This window comes from Sinohyriopsis cumingii, chromosome 1 (assembly GCF_028554795.1).
Source record: "Sinohyriopsis cumingii isolate HCF-2022 chromosome 1, ASM2855479v2, whole genome shotgun sequence".
In the NCBI taxonomy this organism is placed as follows: domain Eukaryota; kingdom Metazoa; phylum Mollusca; class Bivalvia; order Unionida; family Unionidae; genus Sinohyriopsis; species Sinohyriopsis cumingii.
Window position 1 is genome coordinate 105,710,926 of NC_142961.1, and position 13,578 is coordinate 105,724,503.

General features: G+C 36.9%; 1 protein-coding gene across 2 annotated transcripts; it reads right to left on the reverse strand.

The window, feature by feature from the left end:
- Positions 1 to 7,693: 7,693 nt before the first annotated feature.
- Positions 7,694 to 12,871, reverse strand: LOC149807501 (palmitoyltransferase ZDHHC14-like). 2 transcript variants are annotated; one of them, XM_089967297.1, is made up of 3 exons: positions 12,821 to 12,871; positions 10,334 to 10,539; positions 7,694 to 8,825 (listed from the first exon to the last, which is right to left on the reverse strand). In XM_089967297.1, exons 2-3 carry the CDS (start codon positions 10,500 to 10,502, stop codon positions 7,996 to 7,998), a joined length of 999 nt encoding a protein of 332 aa, XP_089823423.1. In that variant the 5' UTR covers positions 10,503 to 10,539; positions 12,821 to 12,871; the 3' UTR covers positions 7,694 to 7,995. The 2 variants fall into 2 exon arrangements, with proteins under 2 accessions (XP_089823423.1, XP_089823412.1); XM_089967286.1 differs by lacking the exon at positions 12,821 to 12,871 and adding an exon at positions 12,560 to 12,742.
- Between the last annotated feature and the right edge of the window lie 707 nt (positions 12,872 to 13,578).

Sequence of the window (13,578 nt, forward strand, 5' to 3'; positions counted from 1 at the left end):
TATGTATGTATGTATGTATGTATATATATATATGTATGTATGTGGGGTGGTGTTGGGTAGGATGGGGATGGGTTTGTAGATTGACAAGTAGTTACCTCTTGAGGTATCAAGGTACGTAGACTAGCAGAAACGTATTTGACTAGGTTTGCATACATATATGTATGTAATGGGTAAGTAGTTAGCTTGCTTCCAAGCTCAGTAGTAGGAGGGTAAGAAGACAGCAAGATAGATAGGAAAGTATGTATGTATGTATGCATGTATGTATGTATGTATGTATGTATGTATGTATGTATGTATGTGTGTGTGCGTGTGCGTGCGTGCGTACGTGCGTGCGTGCGTGCGTACGTACGTACGTACGTACGTATGTATGTATGTATATGTTTGGTACGTGTGTTTGTGTGTGTGTTTGTGTGTATGTATGTATGTATGTATGCTTGTATGTATATGTTTTGTACGTGTGTTTGTGTGTGTATGAGTGTGTATGTATGTGTGTATGTATGTATGTATGTATGTGGGGTGGTGTTGGGTAGGATGGGGATGGGTATGCAGATTGACAAGTAGTTACCTCTTTAGGTATCAAGGTACGTAGACTAGCAGAAACGTATTTGACTAGGTTTGCATACATATATGTATGTAATGGGTGAGTAGTTAGCTTGCTTCCAAGCTCAGTAGTAGGAAGGCAAGAAGATAGCAAGATAGATAGGAAAGTATGTATGTATGTATGTATGTATGTATGTATGTATATGTTTTGTTCCTGCGTTTGTGTGTGTGCATGTGTATGCATGTGTGTGTATGTATGCATGTATGTATGTATGTATGCATGTATGTATGTTTTGTACGTGTCTTTGTGTGTGTGTGTGTGTGTATGTATGTGTGTGTGTATGTATGTATGTATGTCGGCTTGTACACTCATGTATGTGGGTACGTATGAAGAAAAGCAGAATCGTGGTAAGTAGGTAAAACGTTAGCTGGATAGCTATGTAAGTCTGTACTTGATATGAATAAGAGTTCGAAGGTACATTGTATACAGCTAGGAATGCGTATGCATGGTGCCTTTATTTTTCTGTTGTATGTAGGTATTTAATATGCTGTTAGGTAAGTATGTACGAAACACGGAAGTACGTTTATATGTAGATGTATAAGAAGTGTTCATCAATGATACATCTGAAGAATAGGCATTTGTTAATCGAGAAAAAACACGAATTGATTTAAAAATTTCATTTATTTTATTTGTCAACATTTGCCCGAATAAGACCTTGCTATCATGTCCTGTCCGCCGTGGTTAATCATACACACCTGGTCACATGACGGAGGAAGAATTTTATCACAGATCAGAATTTCATCACCGAGGAAATGTTGCTTACTTCGCATTCTCTGTTCGAAAAGTGTGTTCTCTACATTCCATTTCTTCTTGAAGTATAACAGAAAATTCCCAGTTCCAGAGTGTTTGTTCCTCGTACGATTTTCAGACAATAAGATACAAACACCATTACACTAGCAGCAGATAACCAGAAGACGATAATTTGTTAGATGAAACAGTCAAAAGGAGACAGTATCTAATAAGTTGCTTCACTTTCCGTAAGGAAATGTCCTCTCAGGGATAGATTTTGCTACATAATATATTGTAAATACATATAACCTCTTTCAGCTAATAATAGTTATCGCATAAACACACCACATCGTTTTCTATAAGCATTTTGTTTCGTTTCCTTTTTAAAATAATATAAATAAACAATGTTTTATAAATTGATTCTTTTAAAATAATTGTAAGATGAGACAACCGGCTCTTTCATACTATATGGTTAGCACCTACTATCGGGAGTGGAGCAACCTACTCGATAAAGAAATAAATGTTGGATTGAGGTCGTTGAGACATAAATTCATTCAATAGCATTTAGATAATAAACGAAATACATTATACAAATAGGCGAATAGCTGACTAACTGGACAGAACCTCAAAGAAACCATTTCAATGAAATTGAAAATAAATGAATAAAGAAATTCAAAGAAATATAACCCAAGTAGGAACCAGACGAAAGCGGGTAAATACCTTGATGGTGTGGTTGGTGGGGTGGGGGCTGACAAAACGAAGATAAGTTACAGATGGTGGCATTGTTTTGGAAAAAGGAGAAAATGTTAGATGATACAATGCAACAGCGCATCAGATAAATTAATTGTATATAAATGTTAGAGTGTAATGAAAACAAGAAAATCAATTGAAGAAAGAAGAAAGAAAAAATCTATATATTCATGCAGAGATACAGATATATGAATATATCGTTAAATATAGCTACCACCCTTCATAGGACAAGAGTGATAAAAGAAAGTTTCAAGATAAAATTAAAAAACTAAAAATAGAAACTGATGAGCGAGCTAAAAAGAAAGTTTGAACATGAAAATACAAAAAAAGTATTTAAAAACTGTGATGCCGCCGAGAGTTTCTAAAACGCGACCACTTCATTGGTAGCCGTGACACTCAGAAAGACAAATGTGGATATTTATGAATAAGATAATGTCTGGTTTTCAGGAGACGTAACAGTAATTAAATATAATGCTCGTAAATTAAAAATAAAATACGATTTTTTCCAAGAAAACGTATAGCCTGCATACTGAAAGCGCTGACTAGCAAAACTTTCTCCTTTACGCATTGCAATCACTATTGTAAGAAATCCCAGTTGTAGGCATATCTAATTCACAATATTAAAACTTTGTTTGCAAAATAAAGTATCTCGACGTGAAATCGGGCTCTTTTTTACGTGTATAAACCATACAATGCTGAAACGATTACGAAGGTTACCGTGCTTCGAGTTGGTTTAGACTTTAGATATGCAAGTCAACACGCTATACCAGTATATGAGTGTGGTGCTTTGCAATTAAACATTTTCGTCAGTCTCTAGATGATTCGATCTACTTTACGAGATAATTCAATAAGGACAAATTCTAACGGAAAAATGGGTAAGATGATTATCAAGCTAATTTAGTCTAACTTTTATTACACAACGATGAGAAAATTTCCTTCTACCTGTACATTCGTAGCTGATAAACTAATGCAAACACATCAGTGCTACCTTGATCTTCATAAGGGCAGTAATGCTAATATACATGATCGAAGGAAAACACCATGGGTTGTTTAAAGAAACAAATAACATGTATAATAATTAGTAGTGTTTTGGCATATAGTTGGATGGGGACGGTAAACTAATTATGGAAAATATTGGTGGAATCGGATTAGGATGACAGGGGAAGAATGAATAGGGAAATAATGGTAGAAAAGAAAATAGCAAATGTTGATTGGAAATGGCTAAACAGAGGAAAACGTTAGAAGATCGGAATCGGAAGCAGAATCATTCAACATATAACAAAACTGACTTTGCCTTGAGATAAAAGTAACAAAAAACAAGAAAATAAGAAATGTTGTCGTTTATGAACTTAGCGATATGTATTACGACAGTTTCAAATGAAATTAATTCAAAATGGAGAAGATATTCAACTGCAATGATAAAATACTCACAGTAAATTCTTGATGTCGTGCTGTTTTATCCTAGGGACCTGACACCCCCACCTACTGCGTCTTTCTGAGATTCATGTAGTGGCTGAGCCACAACAAAAAGACTGCAGGGGTGGAAGCGGAGGTCCCATGGCGTCGCACCCACCCCTTCGCACCTCGCGGTGACTGCGGGGTTGCTTTGGGAACGAACCCTGGAACCGGGAATCAGGGGTTCTCAGAACACGAACATCCTGAGAGGCTGCGAAGTAAGCAACTTTGTTCCGTGAGGGAAATTTTAGTGCTTTGATAAAATCCGCTTCCAGTCCGTCATGTTTCCACGCCGAACCGTGAGCGGGAAGGCCGTGATAGTATCAGCCTAAACTAATTCCGAAGTACACCAATGACGACGGACGCTTATATACCTGTGTTGGGCGTGTTGGTGTGATATCATATACTATTTATAAATTCCTGAGCTCGTGATCGATATGAGTCATGCTGACAAGGCATTCGATATGAAACCATATCTAACTAATGACATGTACACTTGGAAACATTCTTTTGCTCAATTAACCAGTTTCAACCGCTTGGCGTAATGAATTAAGTTGTGTTGAAATATTGAAGTATACTCCACAAAAACTCCACCACCACCCCTCCTCAAAAATACCATACAATACCGCTAACACTACTACTACTACTTTTGATAGTATAATGCACGATGGGTTGTAGAAAGGGGGGTATAAGGCGCAATAAATGTAGGATAATATTACAGTACTATCATTGCCATATTGATTGTTGTAGTTGTTGTTGCTGTTGTGGGGTTTAACGCCATTTTTCAGCACACGATAGGCTGTGCATGGCAACCAGTATTAATGGTGGAGGAAGAACCGGGAAAACCCCGGAAAGATCCACCGACCCACGAGAAGCTACCGGCAAGCTTTCTCACATATCCACATTTGCCGAGCCCGAGACTCGAACCCACGCAGACAGAGGTGAGATGGCAGTGATCTGTGACGGAGAGCGCTTTAGACCACTCGGCCACTCGGGGCCCCATTATTAGTTAGTATTAGCAGTAACATTCGTAGAACTTACAATGGGATGCGTACGTACACATCAAATCAATAATATTCTAACGTAACCTGGATAGTTTCGTAAATTGTCTTCTGTCAAGTTTTTAAAGCTATCAAGTGACTTTATCAGCTATTATATTGTTTAATAAGTAATTAAAGGCGTAACTATGTACATGAATTAGATTTGCTGTATTTTTCTCTAAAATAGATATAAGGCATGTACAACGTCCGCAGTTACATAACAGTGTCTAGACACTGAAATACCAGGAGTCTGTTAGGAAGCAGAGCTAGCTGCCCTTTGTAGTGGGCACGATGGACAAGTAGAATATCTAAAATCCGCCTGGATATTTAAAAAAAAAAATTCTTAATTTCATCGATCTCTTTAGTAAACGATGTCGTTTTCAATATTAACATATAAAGTAAGGGCTTGCATGGGCACTATCAGCATCACTTCCGTTCAGAATGTCCTTTAGACATGAAATATGCATGTGTGAAAATAGGGGTTGTGGTGCATAAACATCTTTTGCTACGCGCTTCCAGTGACTTGTCAGATCAACCGAATGATGCTTTTATGTTTTAATTTATTATAGCTATCCACAAATATGAACCATTTTAGCATCAAAGGTGTACTGTAATGAATTTTTATATCAGATAGCTGACGCGGCATCAAATTGATTCATAAAATCTACCCTCCCTTTGGCCCCTTAGATTGTGACATTCGAGAGGTTATAGTTAAATGTATGTTACCTGTGATATGGCGATGAAGACTAGTGGCATTATTATACACAACAACAACTTAGCCACGTCATCAGATATATTTAATCAATATATACTGCTTTAAAAACGGATGTAAAGAATATAATCCCAACATTTGATTAACAGCTTGTAAGAAATCATCAGAAGGTAAACAAAGAAATGAAAGAAGGATAGCTGAGTAAGAATTATATATACAGGAAGGACAAAACTGGTCAGTCTAGTAGCAACTAAGGTACAACCAATAACCGATCTAGAACACGATTTAAAAAAAAAATAATCACGAAGCTCCCCCCCCCCCTCAGGCGTAAGTATGTTATGGTTGCATGAGCTGATGTAATTTAGATTTTGAAATAAGTTTTTACTTTTATCCTTTTTGCCATCTTTTTTATTTTATTCTCTCTCTCTCTCTCTCTCTCTCTCTCTCTCTCTCTCTGGTCCCCAAGTAGCCGAGTTGTCTAATGCGCTCACCGTTACGGATCACTGCCATGTCACATCTGTTTGCGTGGGTTCGAGTCTCGGAATCGGCAAATGTGGGTGTGGGTACGTAAGAAAGCTTGCCGGTAGCTTCTCGTGGGTCGGTGGTTCTTTCTATATACAGAGAGAGAGAAAGAGAGAGAGAGAGAGAGAAAGTTATGTTATAAACATGTTACTAACAGCTGCCTTGCTGGGCGCTCAGCATAAGAAGTTAGTGTTAGGACTGGTTGGACTGGTGTCAGGATAGTGTGACTGGGTGGGTCATCATCCTACATGTCTGCGGCATGATACTCCAGTGCTAGACATTACTATAAACTGCTAAACTGCAGACATCATAGCGGTATGACTGAAAATATTTTAAATGTACGTTAAAAATCCAAATCACACACACACACACACACACACACACACACACAACTGCAAGCAGGCTAATTAATGCTAAAATAAGCAAACTGGCATGATCCAGTAACAAAGAAACAATTTGTTTGCTGATTTTGGAAGCCAGCGAATTAAACTACCAGTGCTCTCAGGCGCTAAAGATTTTTCTTTTCTAGCTGTCTCAAATAAAACTTAAGGAATATTTTCATTCCTTGTTCAACTTAGTCAATCAATAAACTACGTTTTATCCTCCTCCACCATCACGTGTTCCTCCACTACCACTTATAAGGTCTTTATAGACTTTGCTATAGTTATACAAAGATTTGCTGCTATCATAATTACAGCTTTATTAATCGTAAGAATTGTCACAACGTTCTATTTTGAACAAATTGTTTTAACCCTTCACCTAATGACCACCTTCCTTCCATTTTATGTTTTCGATATTTTCTATTAAATTTTTTTCTTCAAAATCCATTTCACTAACTATGCTCTGTGCTCTTTCACTTTGAATACTTTGCAAATCTTGTTTCATTGTAGCTCTTTAATTTTCTTTGCCAATGTATTTCATCGTGTGTTCCACCTGTTTGCGTTGCATGTCCACGTCTAATTTAATTGATTTTAGTTTTTGATTCAGTTACTTCAACAGCATTCGGATAACCAGTTAATTCTCTTTCTTCGTGTACAGTAAATCATCTATAACACCTTCTTGATCTTTAGTTTTATAACTTGGAAACTCTTTTTAAAAGAATAGTCAAACTGACTCACTGATTCTTTTAAATTAGTATTTCCTTTTCAAATTCACTCATCTAAAAGGATCAAAAGCAATCTGAAAAAGAATTGGGTTTCTCAGAAGATAGAGCTAACAGTGACAGAAGCGACGAGTTTCACGAATTAATCCAAGGATGTACGAACAATATTCAAAGATGGATGCATAACACTCAGATACTTGACCTTTGACCTCTAAGTATTTGAATAGCATTTTGTCAAGTGACTGTAACTCATAACAGCCGTTAGCAGATTTAGTTCAGAGAGAGAGAGAGAGAGAGAGAGAGAGAGAGAGAGAGGTGGGTGGGCGGGTGAGTAGGTTCTCAAATATAGTGATATTCCAGAATAAAGTATCCGTCTTCTTAATGACAAATTTTCTACATGACCTCGGACTTACACCAAAAGAGTGCAGCTTCCAATCCTACCATCGGATCAACTGAGTCAGTTACCCTATGTGCACCTGGGCGAGCACTGTACTCTTATTGACTGGGCAGTAATTAACCTATTTGTGTTACTGTGCCGTATACTACTACTACTAATTATAAACACAGCAACTCTCATTCCAGTTAGTTAGTGATAATTAACATTGTGAGTCTTTACTTCTACGTTTTGAAGTGGATATTGTATTATCACATTGAATGATTGCAATTTTCACTCAAGTTATCTCTCCACTGATATTCCTAAATGAAATTTTAAAAGACGGAAAAATAATAACAGCTTTTGCCGGTCTATCACCAGCTGGAAATGAACCATTTAGAAGCAGAACTCGAACTGAATTTTTTTATTTTTTAAAAATCACCTAAAATTCTTGACACTTTACATTCTTACATCCCATGCACATAGGTTAAGGCTTTAATACCTCACGCATCACTCAGATCTATTGATTATATCCCATATGGTGCCAGCCTATGAAGTGATTTCGATGCTAGTTCTCTGTTCCGAGAGCTTTGCTGATGTGTACAGCTTTTAAAACTGAAGAAACAGAAGACCCACAGTTACACCAACACGACGTTTTCTAAATGAACTTTATAGTTTAATTGATTTTATCGACTTGGTACTTATAAAAGGCTATCGCCGTGTCATTGTCTCATTAATATCAACCATTACATAGCCTCTCCTGTCAATAAGGCTAGGAGTTTGCGGACCACACAAAGCATGCGCAAAATTCTTCACACAACTTCCTCTATGGTAGGGATTAATGCTGTTCTTAAACTTCTCAGCGCTAAAAGTGCCCTTGTGGTGCTCGTTGGTCGTATTAGCTGTGCCCATCAAAAAGCAATGGTAACAAGAAAACCCTCCTGTGCATAAAATCGCTGCTAAACATATTATGGCTTCCAGAAAACTCACAACGTAGTCATTTACTGAGGACTGCCCGTCTCTGGTTCGCAAAACTATCACAGTAATGTTGCACGCCAATACATAGGTACACATGAAAACAACCCATATTAGAAATATAAAGAAATATCTATGATTTCGTTTTCCTACGCAGTTGCCCACAACTGGACAATGATGATCAAATTCTTCCACGCAACTGTTACACTGTGCGCAGTGTGAAGCACGTGGAGGTCGGAACATCTGACACGTATTGCAGAATTTGATTTTGAATTGTCTCCCCTTTATTTCAATCTGCTGATATAAGGCATTATGACTGTCAGTGCTGAGCTTGAATGAGTTATCTGAACTTGTACCTTCACCCGTCTGGCTTGTAGACTTAACCCTTTGCTGTGCGATGAACTTGATTTCATCCGTGGTGGGTCGTGGTAGGAATCCAGGGTCCGTACATGACGTTTTGAATAATATGCAGAGAAGGAAAACGTAAAATAGACATCCAAAGACTGGAATCGCTGGACTGACCTTGATCGCTAGATACGGGCAATCTACAGCAAAATACATGGCTCCTGTAAAATGAGGTTACATGAAAATCAAGTCATAATTGTTCAAATGCTTCCTGTACTTTGTATGATCTTAAATCTGAAAAGAAACTACGGATTCTGGTCACACCTGTACTATTTGTGTTGGTTAAGTCATTTATGATTAAAAGGAAAAGAAAGTACAAACTCTTGTCAGCCAAAGTTTCGTTGCTCCGTTTAGCCTGTCAAGAAATTTAGAATTGAGGTAACTTCGCTCAGGTAATTAGTACTTCATCAAACTTCAGACGGGTTACAATAGACTCTCTCTCTCTCTCTCTCTCCCTCTCTCTCTCACACACACACACTTGTGTATACATGTATATTTTCATTGGGAGGGAGCTCCATAATAAAGTTTATTTTTTATTTTTTGGGAGGTGAGAGGAAGGGGAGAGGAATAATTTATTGTTACTCTACTAACTCAATTCCAAAAATATTCTGGATCCAATCTGTTTGAGTAAATTTATATATTTTATTTGACAGACAAAAGCATCGATGCTTTAGGTCAGTAATGCAATTTTCAATTGAACACTCACCAAACATGCAGAATATTCATGACTTTCGTACAATACAGTATTCATAAAAAGACGTAGAAAAGATGATATACCCGTGAACATTAGTTACCAAACTTGAGGAAACAAATCAGACAATATTTTCGACGAGTTCATGAAGCAACAAACAAACTTTTTTGTTTATATTCTTTATTCAGATAGTGGTATAAATTGTTTGTTACAACTAAACTGATTTTGCATGGCTCCGTGGCTTTGCTAAGCTACTTTATCAAATCAATACCATATTACGACTATCTATATCGAGGGAATAATCAAATCGTTGAGGGTTTGTTACCCGCACAGGTCAACCCATGTCTGCCATCACAGATTGTCCTCTGTATGATATAGCCAATAATGTTAAAAATTCCGCTACAACAGACAAGTAAAAATCCCACCCCAAGAAAAAAAAACAACGAAAGAACCCCCAAAGCGTAAACAAAAACCCCACCGGTCAACCCAAGTCTGCCACCACGGAGTGTCCTTTGTATGATATAGCCAATAATGTTCAAACGTCCGCTAAAATAGACAACTAAAAATCCAACCCAACAAAAAAAACCCCAAAACATATTTTAAAAAACTCCAAAGAAACAGTCAACCAATATTCATGACATCATTTAGATTACATGAAAAACAGTGCCCCGATACAAAATGTTGGTAGAAAATTAATGTAATCCTATTTCACATCAATCTCAAAGCATTAACATTGATATTCGATACACCCGTAAAAGAGTGGGACGCATTCAGTATTTCTCTAAAGAAGATTAAATTTTTATAAAGACTGGTTTCTGAAAGTATACTAATTTAACTTGAAGAAGGAGTTTGAAAGAAACCCCATCCACCTCTGGATCTGCCACTGATGACGACATAGTGAGGGCCGCTTACCCAGCCTCTCCACAGCCTACGATACGAATTACAACAGGTTTAATGAGTGACATGATTTGTACTCACCGATGCCTAAGATTAGGATGACGACGAAAACAAGACCTGAAAAGTTTCTTGCACATATAATGCGGCCATCACAGCAAAAACAATGGTTGCCTTGAATCAGTTTCCACCTACGCACTCTAACTGTGGTGGCTTCGGGTCTTGTAGAAGTGATATTTATCACTTCGGACATTGCGTTGAAAGCTGCGCATGCAAAACTGAAACGATATCTGAAGCATAAAAAACAGAAAAAATTAAACACCGTGTTTATTACATGCAGACTGTACAACAAGCTTCGATATATTATGTAATATGTTGTCCACGTCTCCGATGTTTGTGAGATGTGTTTTTCAGTTGATGACCGTGAAACCCAGAAGAAATCGACATTGAATGTTGTTTATCTGTAAATATGGATCGAACTCAGGACGGAATAGTTAAAAGTGGGCACTAATCTGACCGATACAAGACTGGTCCTGATTTTGTGACACTTTTGAAATAGCCAATTCAGACTGAGACTGTTCTGTTCTTTTTAAACTAATATTTTAAGTTGCCATTTTGAAGAAGAAAAAACAAATGGTAATGAGTAAGTCAGCCTAAAGTTGAAGAAACTTAAGTCATGACAGTTGTATGTTCACAACTCAAGACATATTAGATTCTTAAGCTTGGAGCGATTTCTTGGTTAAATACTGGACAGTAATATGAATATGGGGCTTTTTCATTTCCGATGAAAACAAAATTGTTCCGTATTGAACATCGTGTCAAGTTTTGAAAGCATATTACACATACAAACACTGCGATCACCTCTCTAAAAAAATAAGCAAAAAGTCAGCAACACAAGCATCTGCTAAAAAAGGTCCTTAATCTATCAAAATGCAGAAAAAAAGACGTGCCAAATATTAACACATGGAACATAAATACGTGTAACGAGCATGCCGCGAAACTGTTTCCAGAATATATATGTTTTTAAAAACTTGAATACAATGTTGAACCAGATGTTTATTTAGCTTAGATTTTGGCTAAATTTAGGGTTGTCAACGCTTCAGTTGTCTGACTCCCTCTGACCTTTCCCACCCAGTATTAGGGAATTGGATATTCATGTTGGGTGGTTGGGTGTTCAGAGTGTATTACCTACCTATCAAAATTAAGGAATTTGTCGACACCACGCGGTAGCTACCCTCCAAATATCGAAATGTAGCCCATATCTCCTGAATGAAGTCGAACACACGGTAACCATACCAGTGTTTACAACTATCTCCGCCCCCAACACACAATTTATAAGCAGGAAAAGGAGAAAAAAGTATACTCTTAAGAAGGGATTCATCATAATTACTAAACAATTATTTCGTTCTAAGCATTACATACACACATACTGACTCGTCGCTGTACAGCAGTGACCGTAACGGAAAGATAATGTTCTGATACTTACCTCGAAAATATTTACAATTTCTTATTTATGTTTACGTATAATAAAATATTGCAACCAGCTCTACTTATAGGCAGATCATGCCATTTTTATTTAACAGTACATAAACAATTTGTAGACTTATCTTTGTCGACTAATCGAATCATTCACTTAACCTTGGACGGTCACGTATCAATATGCCATTCAACCATACGTCCTTGACCGTAACAAGGATTTGTGGTCGGAAAATTATTTGTCATGTGTCAGTTAGACGTTATAGCTATCGTCACGTGTCTTTCCTGATCATCTTTCACATAAATAGGATTATTTTAATGCTAGATATCTACTTACTTATATTATGCATTTAGTTGCTAGTTTTCAGACTTCATTATCTATTTTGTTATTTCATTTTCATCTGTTACAAACGAAAGCTCTCCTTTTCTAATGATATTAGTACGTGGCCACACATACATACATACATACATACATACATACATACATGTAAGACTGGCGGACTGGATATGTTGTATAGTAAGAATTCTGTATATTTACTGAAAATATATTTCTTTATGAACATCACACACACACACACAAACACACACACACACACTTCTTAGGGATTTTTTCACCACATGCAATAAATAATAGGAACTTAGAAAAATGATCTGTTGTCTGTGCCTTTCAAAATGACTGTTAGTTGTGTGTGTGTGTGTGTGGGTGTATGTGTTTGTCTGTGTGTGTGTCGGAGAGAGAGAGAGAGAGAGAGAGAGAGAGAGAGATTTTAAATCTAACAATCCAATAAAAGAAAGCAATGGATATGAATCAATCAAAGTTCACATCATATATACCTATCATTGAACAGGTAAGCCGTATAGTGATCCCATTTAACAACTAGAGAACGGAGCAAGAAAACTGCACCCCACCTGTCTTAACTTAATGTTGTACGGAAAACTAAATACATACACACCCTGGAGATCACGCCTCGTTAGGTGGTAATTATACGCATATCATAAACTAACCACATTACTGAATGGGCCTAATGCAAGAACATTTCAAACCCAATGGCAAAGAAACTTAGCGATAAGAAAGCAGTAACTGTGTGTACATACCTGCAGTCTTCCGCTGTCAAATACTAACCGCCATACTTACAGGTATGGGTGTTAGCTATATTGGCCTATAGAATAAAAACATATTATACATTTTTGTGTATTGTGAGTTACTGACGCGTGTGTATTGTAAATTTATATCAAAGCTGAATTACAGTTGCCCTCCTTATCCTAAAAAGCGAACGTTTTTTTATCTTTCTTCCTACCGTCAAAGATCTTCGTTCAATGCTACACATGGACACATTTCAGTTTCCTAATCGTAACAAAGTTATTACCTTCTGGGTTTTAATTATTTTTTAAGAATGAACTTACTATAGGTAAAAAGCGAAAAAATAAATAAATAAATAAATAAATAAATAAATAAGGTTAGAAAACATTATATTTGCGTTTGATGTGTGTGTGATTTGGATTTTTAACGTAGCTTTAAAAAAAAATTCAGTTATATTGCTACGATGTCTGCAGTGTGACAGTTTTATAGTGATGTGTAGCACTGGGGCATCACGCAGTACACAAGTAGCATGATGTCCGACCCAGTCATATTATCCTGACACCAGTCCGAATAGTCCTAACACTAACATCTTAAATTTGAGCGCCAAGCGTGGTAGCTGTTAGCTCCATTTGTACACGCTTTATTACAGAATGGATTGGGACTGCAAACACTTTCAAACCCTTTTGTATTAGCAACTTTCAAAGAATATTCGGTCTGATCAGAGTTAATTGCTAACATCTAATCTATCTAATGCAATAATAAAAAGACGTAG

Bases quoted from the DNA above. Each gene is read 5' to 3' on its own strand.
- LOC149807501 (XM_089967297.1), bottom strand. From the start codon at position 10,502: ATGTCCGAAGTGATAAATATCACTTCTACAAGACCCGAAGCCACCACA. The intron at 8,826-10,333 runs GTGAGTACAAAT...CTCATTTTACAG, and splicing joins CATCCTAATCTTAGGCATCG to GAGCCATGTATTTTGCTGTA.